This window comes from Beta vulgaris, chromosome 2 (assembly GCF_026745355.1).
Source record: "Beta vulgaris subsp. vulgaris cultivar EL10 chromosome 2, EL10.2, whole genome shotgun sequence".
NCBI lineage: Eukaryota > Viridiplantae > Streptophyta > Magnoliopsida > Caryophyllales > Amaranthaceae > Beta > Beta vulgaris.
The window spans coordinates 11,850,273-11,864,608 of NC_079203.1; the positions used below are offsets into that span (position 1 = coordinate 11,850,273).

Consider the following 14,336-nt stretch of genomic DNA (forward strand, 5'->3'; position numbering starts at 1 on the left):
TGGACAATTGATAATATCTTACGACAGGCCGACGCCTTCCACACATGTCAGGTGGTATGGGTACCACATCAACAGCTAGTAGTGGTCAGACGCTTAGCAAAATGGTGGTGCCACTCTTCGCTTTCTTTTCCTTAGTTAGGTGCTTTACTGTGTTTTCTTTCTTCTGTTTTTCATTGTTAATTTCTTGTATGATCTTCATATGTCAAAAAAAAAAAAAAACGAAATACAAATTACACATGTAAAAAACAAAGGGTGATACAGAGTCAAGTTTGTTCGTGAACAGTTGGAGTTCGGCTCATTTACCATTTGGCAAAGCTCGACTCCAACAAATTCCGGCTCGTTAAGATTCAAGCTCGGCTCAAGCTTGAATAAACTTAAACAAACACAAACCGAGCTGACCGCAGTTCGGCCACGGCTCGACCCATAAGCAGCCGTATTCCCAACAACATAAAATCACTATCTAGCTATTCCTGTCTCGTAACAGAAGCTAATAGCCAACACTTCTCCTTCGACGCACTACTCAAACTTTGCGTATTAAGACAGTAGGAGAGGAGAGGAGAGGAGAGGACAGAGGAGAGAGAAAGTGAGCGAGATAATACCAGAGAGCTGGAATTGCTGAGGGTTTCATTTCATCTCATACTGTAAATTTGATTTTATGAGATTGAAACCCCAAGTCAATTCAATGGAACACTCCGATTCAACCCAATTGGACATCTTTGATATCTATCGCCGATTTTGCGGTAATTTCCATTCAATCCCTTCTTAGTTCTTTGCCTCGTTGAAATTTTTGCAAAATAATTTAAATGTGAGCTATAATTTTTGTTCTTGAGTAGTTGATTTTCTTGATAATAGTTGATTTTCTTCAAGTTTTGTATATCTTTGCTATTTGTATGACACTAAAGTTTTTGAGAAATAAGTTAGCGTTATAATTTTTGCTATGTTCTGCTCTCTTTATTGGTCGATGTGTTTGAAAAATTTGTCAGAATTAGCGTGTCTTCAATGTTAAAGAATTTGTTTGCTTATTTTGGGTTTTGAGAAATGGTGAATGCCTGAATTCTGGATGCGTCACGTTTGATTCTTTTGTTAATATGGCTTTCATTGGTTGGCTTCATCTGTTAAAAGTTGCGACATTTCGAACTTTGAAGCAAGAATTGGTCAGAGTGGAGTGTTAGTGTTTGGAGAAGTCATGAACTAATTTTTATTATATATAGTTTCAAGCAGCATTGCCTCTATAGGATATTGTTGAGGAGGCAAGAACTCGTCAGCACTCTTATATAATAGCACGAGGAAAATTGCAAGTAAAAGATAGATTGGTTTATCATTTTGTTGAAGCCTCAAATTATGATTTTACATTTTCTTGTTTCAGTAAAATATAAGTTACATTAATTATCGGGCAAGAGTTAACAATGTGTCACCCTCAATATAAGTACACAAACACAATGAGGCGAAGAAGCCAGCCCTAGCTCGAATGGGCGAAATAGTACCTTGACTGCTGTCTTCAAGTGTATTATAAGAGTTGTTCCTAGAGGCTAGATGTGCCTTTGTTTGGTGCCCAAGGGGGCGAATCTATGGAGAGGAATATTGTCTCCCAAGATTGCAAGTAATTAATGAAGCCATAGGGAATATGTGATCTACTGATGTATACATTGACCTAGTTTTATTAAAATGGGACTGCTCACTGCTGGGGTTTATCCTTTTAGTGGGTGGTTGCCATGTTAGTGTTTGAAGTTCTTATGTGTTCTCTTCCCCCCCTTCATAGAATTAATTGGTGCTGAAAAGGATTGTATTTTGTGTTATTTGGATTTAGGACAAGGTGAACCTAAATGAAATCCTTTGTTATTCTGCTCAGTGGCAGTCAGACCCCCTTCATATAAGATTGTGCAAGGATATTTTCTTTAAGTTTTTTGGTTCAGTTGCTCTATGGGGATTTTCTGATCAATGCTTCCAGCATGTATTGAAAGGGTTTATTTGTCAATTATATTGGCTTGTTTGGCAGATATAAAATCAGGGAATGTACATTCTTATAGCGAAGCACATAATATGCTCAATGATGACTCAGAAAAGGTTAAATTGTTAAGGGAAGCAATGTACCAGCTGACAAAAATAGTGGACTCAAGCGTGAGTTTGAGGTAAATTTTCTATTGAGAAAGTGAGAGAGATACATTCTTAAATCTTAATGAAGTTGAGTGATTGAGTCCAGGACAAGTGATTATGCTTTTCTATTATAAAAATTCATAAATTAAAGGTCAGGATACTGTAATATATAATGCAGATGCAAAGCTGAGCCTCAGCCAAGCTTGTTTATCATAGTATTTTATAGCAAAAATGATGACAGATTCTATACTTCGAAATGGATGGTGGTTTTTGCATTTCTGATTATATAGGATTTTGATCAATCCTGTAGGGGTTTGTGTGTTTCTAGACAATTATGTTACTCAAATGCCGTATAGGAGTGAATAATCTAGTGAGAATAGTGTATACATTTGATTGAATGTGTATCGTCCAATTTAGCTTCAATATCTCTTTCATTGCTGGATTTGTGTGCATGAATCTGCAGAAAATAAGGTATTCCTCATGTCCCGTTTCCTAGTTTTGTGCAAGCACATATAGAGAAACCAACTAAATATTGCTTAACTAATCAGACATCTTGGTCAAACAAAAGGATTTGAAAGACAAACTTGCTGTTTTTGGTTAAATTTGAATATTCTAGTTTTGTAGTACTTGACTTTTGTTTTGATTTAATTCATTTGCTTGATTTAAAGAAGGAAAGGAAAAAGAACAAAGAAACGGAAACACGGCTATAATACTAAGAAGGGGAATTCAAGTTTTTGGTCTGGTTTAAGTTAAGATTTAATACCCAAATAATATGGTTTCTTCAAGCCAAATCCATGAACTCTTCACTCTTATTGTTTAAAATCACGATGACATCCTCAAATTTCCTGCACCATCCCCCTGTTTTATCTGAGCTATATCATACTTGCTCTCTAGTTTGTCACAATATGTTGATACTGTGCATGAGTGGATATGATCATGATGATTTTTAGCCTGAAGATATCATTGGGTTACGGGCATGTGGAAACCTAAAAAAGCTGTACTTACTAGCTACCTTTTTTTTCCTTGAACTTAGGTGTAGTGAATGCATGAACTAGTTTTTCTTCTAAGTTCAATTATTGGCTTTTGATTTCTTAATATTTACCTTTTTAAGATTTTTAACAATTTGTCTTATCTTGCTATAAACTTCCGCTGGCAGGATTTCGATTTTGGATGAACTGCAGAGGCTTATCTCTTGCCTGAATTTTGCGGTAGGATATAATTTTTGTATGCCATAAGCGAATACATCCTAAGTCCCCAAAGAAGAACTTTTAGTACTTACAGTTTTTGTTGATAGGGATTATTTTTATATATGTGTACCATAATATGTTTCATTATTTATATTTCCAGGGGGACTACTCAGGATTTTCTAATTTCTATGATTTTGTATTCTTCGTCTGTCGGGAAAATGGTCAAAAGAACATCAGTATGTTTTTCTACTCCTCTTTAATCCCTATCATAAGTTTATAACATGCTTTATTGCTTCTACAGATGAAAGAAGTTCTCATGCATTTTGTTCTTTTGTTGATTATTAGCTGTAAGCAGGGCAATTGCTGCGTGGAAGCTAGTTCTTTCTGGAAGGTTTCGGCTACTTAATCAGTGGTGTGTCTTTGTTGAGGTGTGAGGCTGTTTTGCCATTTTCAAGTGCATTTAGCATTGCCTGACAGCATTGTCTATGCTTTATCGGTTGTTGCACGTCCAGATCATTTTAATCTGTGTGCATGTCTTTTGTTCCATGTCAATTCTGATATGTTCTTATGATGCATTTTTGGATAGAAATTTTGCAAATGGTCTGACTTGGAAACCTGACCCTAATTAATCGAAGTAACATTTTGGATAGACATTTTGGGTATTGAACAAGATGTTTCAGCTTGAAATCCGATTTAACCCAACCCCGAAAACCTGTAAAGTTGCTGGTGAAAATGGATTAATCAGTGTCAACCCCTTGGGTCAAAGGTGAAAAAATTCGATAATTTTTTTTTCCTGAAACAACTAGCAAAATTGGGAAGCTATATAAGAGAAAAAGAAATTAGAAGTAAAACGGAACAAGCAACTCCTTATCTCTCATCATCTGGTTCACTTAAAAAATGAATTTGTGCATGTCTGCCCACATTTGTTAGATCCTATTCAATGTGTGTGAGGTTGGGCACTCTTGACTCGGTCATTTATGCAGTAATGGCCTTGTCCTACAACACCTTTTTGAAGTACTCTTGTCTTGGTTTGATTAATTGACTTGGCTCCATATGCGCCCTCATAAGATGTGTCGGGTCAAATAACAGGTTAAGCTCTATTGTACCAACAGGCCTTGCAACCCATATTCTGTCTTTATGTGGTGTTAAGTGCCTTACCCATTAGTTGGAACAATATAAATGGATATTAGTTGCTTTTGCCGATTGAAACTTGGAAAAAGAGTGGAAAACATCTTGAAAAGCAAACTTCCTATATTAAAAAAGCATAAAATAATAAAAAAGTGCTTTAGACCCACCCGGAACTCGAAAATTTGGGTTAGGGTCGAGCACTGTGTGACTCATTACTGGCATTGACGCAACCTGAGCTAACCTACCACTTGGAGTTACCTTATTCAAACCCAAACCCCACCTGAAGCTTGTCTAGCTCTATGCATATATGTAGGTACTTTGCCTTCTTGTCATAATGGAAGACTAGTCTTATGCATACTATGCGTGCGCGTAACTGTTGTGCATTTTTTAGGGATCGATTTTTACTCTTTTTTTTCCAAATCTGAGGACTGCAGTTTGTACTTTCTGTTTTTAAGTAGGGTATAGTGGTCAAAAAGGGTGGACATCAAGGTTCTCAAGTGTTCCCATATATAATAGAGATATGTAGTGAAAATAGATTTTATAAACAGTCTTGGACATCGTTAGAATAGAAAAGGGAACTTTAAAGAGTGAAAGAGAAGGGTATGATCGTAAACCTTTGAAAACTATATGTAACCTTTAGTTTTTGCCACTTCTATTTGGTAACACCCCAAAATCTTGATTACAAATGATAGCCCTTAGTTCTTGATATTTCTATTAGATACCCATCTTAGATATAATAGTGCTCCCTTCCATCACCCTAGTTACTCGTCAGCTACCTTCCCATATTTCCTACAACCGCCAACCAATTCCACCATTTTAGACCCATCAACTATTTTAAGAGTAGTTGGTGGGAATTTTAATGGTGGTTCAAGGGATTGTGAAGAGGGTGCCTAGTGGTTTGTTTTGTGGCAAAATAGTGGTGGTGGAGACCTTGGGAAGGGTGGCTGACTAGGTATACCATGTAATTTAAAATGTCTGGGGTGCTACCAGATAGATATTTAATTGATGGGTACCATATACCTATAAATTTTCATGGTTTAGAAATTAGAAGTTCAGAGGCTAGTCAAAGTGCCAAATCCCTTTTTATATAGTCATGTAGAATAGGGAACTATTGTGGCACAGGTTAAATGATCATGTTCGTTTGTCATTGTGCTCCATTCTCTTGAATCTTTCCAGCAACTATTTGCTTAGCTGAACTTTTGATATGAGGATTGTCTCCTTTTCATTTCCCATCCCTGGTTTTCCTTTCATACTTTTTTGATGAAGTAGTTTCTTTTTTCTTTTTTACTTTTTCTATTTCTTTTATATTTTAATATACTAATCAAGTAGTACATGAATATGATCTCACAGACACAATATCTGACCAACATATAATCTTCAACCTATGCTAGCTGAAATCGATGATAACCTGTCAAATCAAGTCTATTTACTGATAATCTGTGTACTGAGACAGTCTATCTACTTCACGTGGACTTTTTTGTATTAAAAAACCAACATTCCAGGAATTTTCCATCTGCTCAGCTCCTTGCTCTTGATTCTTGAATATCAAAAATGGAGTGGTCTGATAGTTATGGATGCTGTTAAATTTACTTGTGATTGAATGGGTTATGTCAGAAGAACCAGCGGTACAATATATCTGAAGATACTTGGCGTCAAGTCTTAGCTTTCAGCCGGTGTGTACATGAAAATCTGGAAGGGTATGATCCAGAAGGTACTAATTTCTTTAATTTCTGATATAGCTGGAGTTCATTGTGTTTGGGTTTTCAAGCGTGTCATGGGTGGGATTTTGTTTGGGGCTGTTAGGGAACTGTGCTTGATGGACTATAATATGTATATTGTACTTTTGTGATTTGGTGTTCTCCTGTGCTGCGCATCGGATTCAACAATCCTTGTTATGCATTTATTTTTTAAACTTGTTTTCTAGTAATTGTTTTAGACTTCTAAAAGTGTATGTATCCATAAGAATATATAAAACCTTAAAGGATGTCAATTTGGCTACATTGGCATCTGATTCTTTTCTTCTCAGTATTGCATTCTGAATAGAGCAGTTTCTGCTACCCTGAGTGACCGCACGCCAGACTGATCTCGATTCTTCCAGCCTGGATAGGCATGAAATAAATTATGAGCTGGTGGAGGCTTGAGTTTGGTTATCCTGGTTTAATCTGAAATATGCAATAGCTCTGGATCTGACTTTTTTTTTATATTGTGATGATCACTTTGTAGAAAGCTCTAAATAATTAGTGTTAACTATATGGTGCTAAACTGCTAGCTGCCTATCTTTTGGTTAGATGAGTAATTGCTTGCCTTTAAATCCCCCCCCCCCTTCCCCCCCTCGTCCTCTCTGCATTGTTGCTACTTGAATACATAGATCTTATATGGAGTCTTCATCTTGTTTTCAAGGACTCATAACTAATGGGTAACTATCAACTCTCCAACCGAAAATTTCAATTTTCTTTTGTTCCTTATTTCCTCGTTTATCTCTGCATGTTGTGTTTGTGCTCGTCTTCATGTGCATCTACAGTCAATCTTCTTATTGATACAAGAAGTTATGAACAAAGCCTGTAAAATAATAAAAGTGACTTCAGATGCCTTGTCCTTATTATTCCTTAAGCTACCTGAATGGAGACCATGCCCTCAATTCTGTTGTTTGCAACTCGACAAGTTTAGGCTAGTCCCTACTCCCTTGTGACATCCTGAAACCAGCTCTTTATTGCTTTCTCTTTGAGTCCTGTGAAGTCCAGATAAGCTTTTGGACAGGCCTATCAAGAAAACAGAAGCTTCAGTTACCTGTGCAATTTGATCTGGAGGGGGACATGATGTACATCCCAATCAGGGAAATCAAGTCGTCCATGATGATAAGCTTTTCTGGCATTAGCAATAATGTGGCAACTATATGCTTATTTTAACTTTACAAGTTTTGCTTTGTTGGCGACTTGGTGTATAGTTCATGACTTCAGGTGTTGATTGAATATTCACACTTAACAGTCTGAGAAATAAATAGCTGTGTAGATCATAGAAAAAAAACGCGGTCGCGTTCGCGGTAACGGCCGCGTTTTTGCGGGAACGCCCCGTAACGGCCAAATAGAACGTTTCGCGGCCGTCGCGGTGTTTGGAAAAATTCACATAAGTGGCAATTTGATTTTGTTTTATGTTTTTTTCTTTAAATTGTGTCTAATACTATTATAAATGCACTCTTTGGGATATTTACAAATATATTTTAAATTTATTTATTTATATAGTTTGAAGTTCAAAAGTGTAGTACTAACAAAAAGAAAAAAAAAACAATGGTTTACACTTTACTGTATATAGTTGTTCACTGTTTGAGAGAGAAAGGAGAAGAGAAGAGGTGTACTACTCTTAATTGTGCTGTGGTACAGCTGCACTGCTACTTTTTAAATATAAAAAAAGTACAGTTGTACTGCCACTTTTTAAATAAAGCATTCCTTCAGTTTTTGGTTCACGTGGTACCATGTAAAAAGTCAGCAACTCTTAGATGAGAGAAAAGCCCCACGTCTCATCTCTGATTGCCGTCGCCGGAGAAGACAACCGGCACGAGATTCAATGTCATTTGGCTCGCCTCCATCCCACAAGTAAAAGCCCCATCAATTAATGTCTTTTTGTGATGGATCTTGTCGTCAATTTCTAGATCTAGGGTTTCTCCTTCTCCCTCTTTCGCTTCTTCTTCTTCTTTTAACTTTTTTCAGAAATAACGGGCATTCTTATATAAAACCCGTTACAGAACGGCGTTCCACCGTTACGGAATGGTATCGCGGCGAGTTTAGTGTGAATTCCAACTCCCGGCATTATAACGGCGTTTCTCGGAACAGTGGGTCTGAAATCCGTTACAGAACGGCCTTTCTGTAACGGAACGGACGAGTTTTTGATCCCTGGTGTAGATAGAAGAATGTGAAGCTGTCTTGTCTTCACACTTAACAGTCTCCCTAAGCTATTGTTTTTGGCGATTGTCCTAGGTACCTAGTATAGATGGATAGAAAGTGAATACCTTTAGTTAATAGCATAATTTCGTTGAACTTTGTGTTAGTTCTTTAACTAGGTATAAGAAAAGAGGATTGAGTACATGGTACAAATTTTATTTTTACTTTTTTGGGGGAGTATGCACTTTCAACTTTTAAGTAAGACTAGTTAGTATTGCTGTTAATAGAGAGTACGCATGGAGCACATAGGGTGGGTCGTTCAAGATGATTGAGATCCTTGGCTTGACTTTGATCCGATTGGATATAACTTTTAGAAATGTGATTGGGATTGTCTCTAGATTGAATTAAGAGTAGGCTTTAGATGTGGAGCTCTAAAATAGGCTTTCGTTTCAAGGGAACATTATTGTGATTTGTGTTTCTGAGAACTTGATGGTTGACTTGCAGCCTTATTTCAAAAAGATGTGATTATTGAGGTTTTTCAGTAATCATAATGCTCATTTTGGTTACAACCTTAGAGGACCTTAGCATGATCCCAAGAAACTGCTTGTAGGCGAAAGACGATAAGAGTCAATTGAGCTACAAGCCTACAAATGACAATGACATGATAGTTCGAGGAAAAGGTGCAAGGAGCCAAGGAGTATGGATGGCCATTGGAGCTGCCTTGGTGGATTGACTAGAATTTAAGCAGACACATCGAGCTTCATTCGTGGAGGTGTATGAGGCCACACCCTTTGGGGCTCATGAAGTGCATCTGACACATCAAGTGACGGGTGAGATAGGTAGGAGCTTGTATGGATAATTATAACCCTTTGGAGGTTTTAGTGTTTTACTCATGCTGGTTGCTCCAACTCACGAGACATTTCCCAGTATTCAGTGGTCTCGGATAGATGAATTTGGGGATCGTTTGAATTTTTCCCTTGAGTTTTCGATTCTGAGAAATCACCATGTAACTTACATGGTCATTTGTAAGAATGATGGTTTTACCTAAATGGGTGTAATTTTGCCACGAAGATGGGAATTTAACCTTTTCTATTGGTTTTTGGCAAGTGTATAACTTGCAAGTCAGTTTATCCCCTTCAATGGGATTTAACTCACGCAAGGATGCGAAGTGATAAATAACAATAGCCTGCGGCATTTGGAGTTATAGAAGCATGAGTGCTTGTTTAGTTGATTGGGCAATTTAGTTCTAAGCAAAACTGATGGGCCCTTTTCTGAGTTCAAAAATATGTATTAAGTTTAAACAGGTCCTTTTCAGATCGTTTAAATTATAGGCAGGATTCAATGCTACGGAAGACAATAATGCTAAATCTGAAGAGGATTTCTGCTCATATGAGGAAAGACTGTTTCTGGAGAAGCTGAGTTTATCTACTTTTGTTCATTTTAGACACTTCTTTTTGTTCCAAAGTATCTGCCTAGTTTGTTTTCTGTTACTGAAAACACCATGAGTGATTCCTTCCAAAAATAAATAATATAAAGAAAAAAATTCAATAAACTACATTCTATAACCAACTTTTTTCAAAAAAACTACCTTAGATAACAAATTCTTATCAGTATACTACCACTTTACGCTTACATATAATACTAATCAATAAATGACAATCGCCGTAGGTGTTGCTGTTGGTGTAGCGAGAAAAGAAGAGAGGAATGAGAGGGGAAGAAAGGAAAGCAATTTAAGGTGACTCAATTACTAGTGATTAAACCCCATTTACGGTAAAATGGTAGTATATTGAAAGAAATTTATTATATAAGGTAGTTTCATGAAAGAAAATTTTAAAAGGTAGTTTTATTTGAAAAAAAATTGATTATAAAAGGTAGTTTTATAAAATTTTATCTAATATGAGTGAGAATTAACCAAGCAACCAGTGGTAAAGATTTGGCCTCATGACTTCAAGGTCATGGGATCAAATCCCACTAGGGGCTCCTTGGGGGTGAGGTTTCCCTTACCATCCCCCCTCCCTCCAAGGAGTCTGACTTGCAAACCTCGATGGTTGAACCTGTGCGAGGTGCCAGTTCAGTAGGGTCCCTTCATCTTACCAACTTTAAAAAAAATGAGTGAGAATTCTAAAGTAGACCAATATGATGGGGGGATGGAAGGAGTACATGAATGCAGGATTCTCAATGGATCAGAACCTGAAGGATGATATGGATATCTCTATCAATGTGTTTGATTTAAAGGCACTTTCAATGTGGAAAGCTCATTAAAGGAATGTTTAGTGTGTGTTGAGTGAAGTTAATATCTAATTAGTGAATTCTAAGAGGAAGGATCTCAAGTATGTTTTCATTGTTTACCCTGGATTTTTTTTTTTTTATTGTGTTTTATAATTCTAATCAGTTGAGGCTCAAGGTCTGAAGAAAAGCTTCCTAAAATAGCCTTGTCTTCTTATTTCAGTGGTTTCGCACTGTTCTTTTCGTTCAAGATCTCATGTTCTTTTGTTGTACTCTTTCTTCCTACTCATAGAAAAAGAATAATTTCTGAGTCATAAAAAAGTTATTAATCAATATTTACTTCTGCTTTGCCTATCAATTTCAGGTGCTTGGCCTACATTAATCGATGACTTTGTTGAGCACATGTACAGGTTTGATTTCTATCACTCTTCATCTTTTATTCACTTTGTATATCCTAGATGGGATCACATGTCAGTATCGTTATCTATATGCAACAGTCACTTGAATCATGTGCTTTTTGGGGCTATATGGAGCCTTCAGAAGAGCTGGAGTTGCAATAGGCTTAAACTTTGTGTTGGTATCACTAGTCTTGGACTTTTCTACCCTTTAATGATTTTACTTTATCTCATGCATTATATTGTCTATAATGAAATTAATAGGCTTTATTTGCTGTGTTACATGTTTGGTACATTTTTGCCACCAATCCTGGATTATTTGAGTTATTGAAGGGACTAATTTCAACTGTGGAAAACACTCAAACCTAAATTAATAGGAATATCATTCCAACACTGGAATGTCCTTTCTTATGAGTAAGGATCACTCCTTCCTAATTATTAGCTCTCCACATTCGATAGGTGTTGAGATTAAGATAATGGTTTAATATAGAACAATAAAAATTGAAACTATCAAAGTGGCAGAGATAGAATGAATAAATAAGAAAAAGGAGAAAGTGTTTGGAAGCAGGAAAACAGTGAAAAAGAAGATTATTGGATAAGAGTGAAAAGGTAAAGCTATTTTAAAACGCCCGCCCAAGAAAGTATGAAGTCAATTATTAGATGGAGGGAGTAGGTATCAAATACTCTACTTATTCAAAATGGATATAAAAATTCTGTGTGCAGCTTTTAAAGGACGAGGATAGGAGGTTTTATGAGAGGTCAAAGGATGATACGAGAGAAAAATAATGGTTTGTGGAGGAGATCTGAAGGACAACTCCTGATTGGAGGGTGGCTCGACGTAACTAGAAGGGGTTCCCTAGATATTGATCAGCCATGGATGAGCTGCATCAGTGACAGAGAGAAAGGCCAGGGGCAGGTGACGAGGGTCGAGGATAGTGTGTGGGCCATGTGGCTCAGATAGGGGGAGGAGGAGAGGTATGGTATCAACAAGCCATTACGTTTTTGCTGCTGATGGAAGTATCTGGTGTCAGCACTTTGGCAGGAACTATTGTAAGATTATACTTCCTCCGTTTTTAGTACTTGCATAATTTCCTTTTGCACAAGGATCAAGGTGAGGAGAGAGATAAAAAAGGAACCCCATGTGCTATGAGAGAGAAAGAGAGAATATGTTGCCAAAAATAGAAACGATGCAAGTAATAGAGAATTGCCAAAAATAGAAACGATGCAAGTAATAGAGAATTGCCAAATAAGGGAAACGATGTAAGTAATAAATAACGGAGTAAGTATTTTATATGAAGATTAAAGAGGAAACTTGAGTAGAATAAGTTAAATTGCTGCAGATTATTGTATACCTTGAGGGTACTACTTAGAAGTTGCATTAAATAGGAGAATTTCCAACCTCATCTAAATGCTTTGAAAGCAGTCTTAGCTTTTTTGCCCTTGTTTAGTTCACCATGAAAAGATTTGTTTATATGTTCTGGTTATTTCAGATAAGAGCTACCAAGTTCATTAAAAGTATTAGTTTAGTTTAGCCCAAGAGCCAATAAGCTTATTGCAGGTGAAGAGAACAAGTCTCAGTCCAAAAAATAAGAATATTTGTTTGACACGGTCAATATAAGTTACTATGACGATATATATGTTGGTGTAAAATGATTTCATGATTTTGGTTCATTCATACCGACATCTTCCCTCTTTTTTGAGAGGCAGTGGTTGGTAATGAACTTTTGACTTTACGTTTTGATTTTGATGCATCCCACTGATTCCTTTCTTTACTGTGTGATGTTGCTCACCTCAACTAAATATGCTGTGTAGAATCACTGGCTCCAATAACTGCAGCAGTCACAATGTCACCTGTGGTTGTAATGATCACGAGGGTGAGCCTTCCATGTCTGAAGAACCTCTTCCAGGTATGCATTTATGCAACAAATTTAAGACATTTGCTACTAGTGATCTTTATTTGCTTCGAGCCTGCTACATTCTAGTGCTATGCTTAAATTTTTGCAGAATTATGATAAGATGGTAAAATGCCCCTCTCTCTTTCTGCTGTCGAATGATCTACTTTTATTACCCTACCTTGTTGAAACTCAAGCTATATGAATTTTTATTTACTTCTGTTGCAGGGTTAAAAAACTTCCCTGGTCTAAAGAGAAAATTCCGGCAAGACTTGCTGGGAAATAATTTGGAAAACAGTTCTCTTTCCTCACAAGTGATAAACTCCGGTACTAACTGTAAGCGAAGGAAACAGCAACAGTTTGTGAGATGTGCAGAGATTTCACATGCAAATAATTCAGATGAAGGGTTGAATACTGTCAAGGTTAATTCACTGAATTCGTCAAAATGTCATTGTGGTGTTGGCAGCCTCTCAAAGGGGTTTTCTGGTCTTTTGTCATCTCCTCGTGTGTAGAATCAGGAGCAGAGGGTATGTTATACTTGAAAGATGTAGTCATAATATAGTGCATTATATCATAGTTTTGTCATAACCCATTTTAACGAATACTATTGGTGCCAGTTATAGTTCCTTCTGTGAGTTTTCGTGTAGTTGTCTAGCTATAGTTCATACCTTTACAAATGGCTCAATAATGTAATCTCTTAGTATGTGTTGTAAAAATTTCGATCATTTTTTGAATTAAGGCCAGTGAAACCTTCTGCTAGTCAATAATCGTCTCTAATGGTAGTCATTGAAGCTAAAAGAGGATGGAGACATGCATGGTGTAAGTAAATACAAAATCAAGATGTGGAATTTAAGTGGATTTGGATGTTAGATGTTTCTCTTAAGATCAAAAACTTTTTATAAATGGCTTGTAATGATGATTTGCCGATTAAAGTTTGTCTTGAAAAAAGCACATTTTCATTCCTCAAGATTGTGTATTTTGTAATTATCATGGTGAGTCAGCCTCTCATCTTTTTTTTTTCTCGTGTCCGTCCATGATGCATATTCTACTGACGCTTAACGCTTTCTTTGGTTGGCCTCTTCTCCCTTCCTGGTGCAATTTTTCCACTTTTTCTTAGTTTATGCATGGCCTGGATCATTGTTATAATGCTGCTTCTATTAAGCATATGCATCCCTTCTCGTTTGTGTGCTGGTTTGTTTGGTTTGTTTGGTTCGCCCAGAACATACTTATATTTAATAATGAGGTAATGTCTTTAAGAAAAGTTAGTTGTTTCATTTGTAGTTTTGCAAAGAATTGGTCTAAGGCCATGGCTGATAGTCTTCACTCTTCCCTCTTTTTTGACTTCTGCTGAGTTGGTAAACGGGTCATATATGTCGAGTACGAGTCAAGCCATTTTGGGTCGGGCCATATTCGGGTCAAGTTTGTTTTCGGATCGGGCCAGTTCGAGTAAGCATCGATGAAATTTTCAGTCAAATGCGATTCTGATGAGTCGGGTCAACATGTAGGTTCAAATCTATTCGGGATGGTTTGAGTAAGGTC

The 14,336-nt window shown here is 36.8% G+C and overlaps 1 protein-coding gene across 2 annotated transcripts; it reads left to right on the plus strand.

The window, feature by feature from the left end:
- Positions 1-477: 477 nt before the first annotated feature.
- LOC104906214 (defective in cullin neddylation protein AAR3) lies at positions 478-13,556 on the plus strand. 2 transcript variants are annotated; one of them, XM_048638364.2, is made up of 9 exons: positions 478-740; positions 1,997-2,129; positions 3,251-3,302; positions 3,442-3,517; positions 3,627-3,709; positions 6,027-6,120; positions 10,875-10,920; positions 12,718-12,812; positions 13,026-13,556. In XM_048638364.2, the coding sequence occupies exons 1-9, from the start codon at positions 656-658 to the stop codon at positions 13,307-13,309; spliced, it is 948 nt and encodes a 315-aa protein (XP_048494321.1). In that variant the 5' UTR covers positions 478-655; the 3' UTR covers positions 13,310-13,556. The 2 variants fall into 2 exon arrangements, with proteins under 2 accessions (XP_048494321.1, XP_010693243.2); XM_010694941.4 differs by having other exon boundaries at positions 479-740; positions 6,024-6,120.
- The last annotated feature ends 780 nt before the right edge of the window (positions 13,557-14,336 follow it).

Coding starts and splice junctions, on each gene's coding strand:
- LOC104906214 (XM_010694941.4), top strand. CDS start 656: ATGAGATTGAAACCCCAAGTCAATTCAATGGAACACTCCGATTCAACC. Junction 2,130..3,250: donor GACTCAAGCGTGAGTTTGAG/GTAAATTTTCTA, acceptor TTCCGCTGGCAG/GATTTCGATTTTGGATGAAC. Junction 3,303..3,441: donor TCTCTTGCCTGAATTTTGCG/GTAGGATATAAT, acceptor TTATATTTCCAG/GGGGACTACTCAGGATTTTC.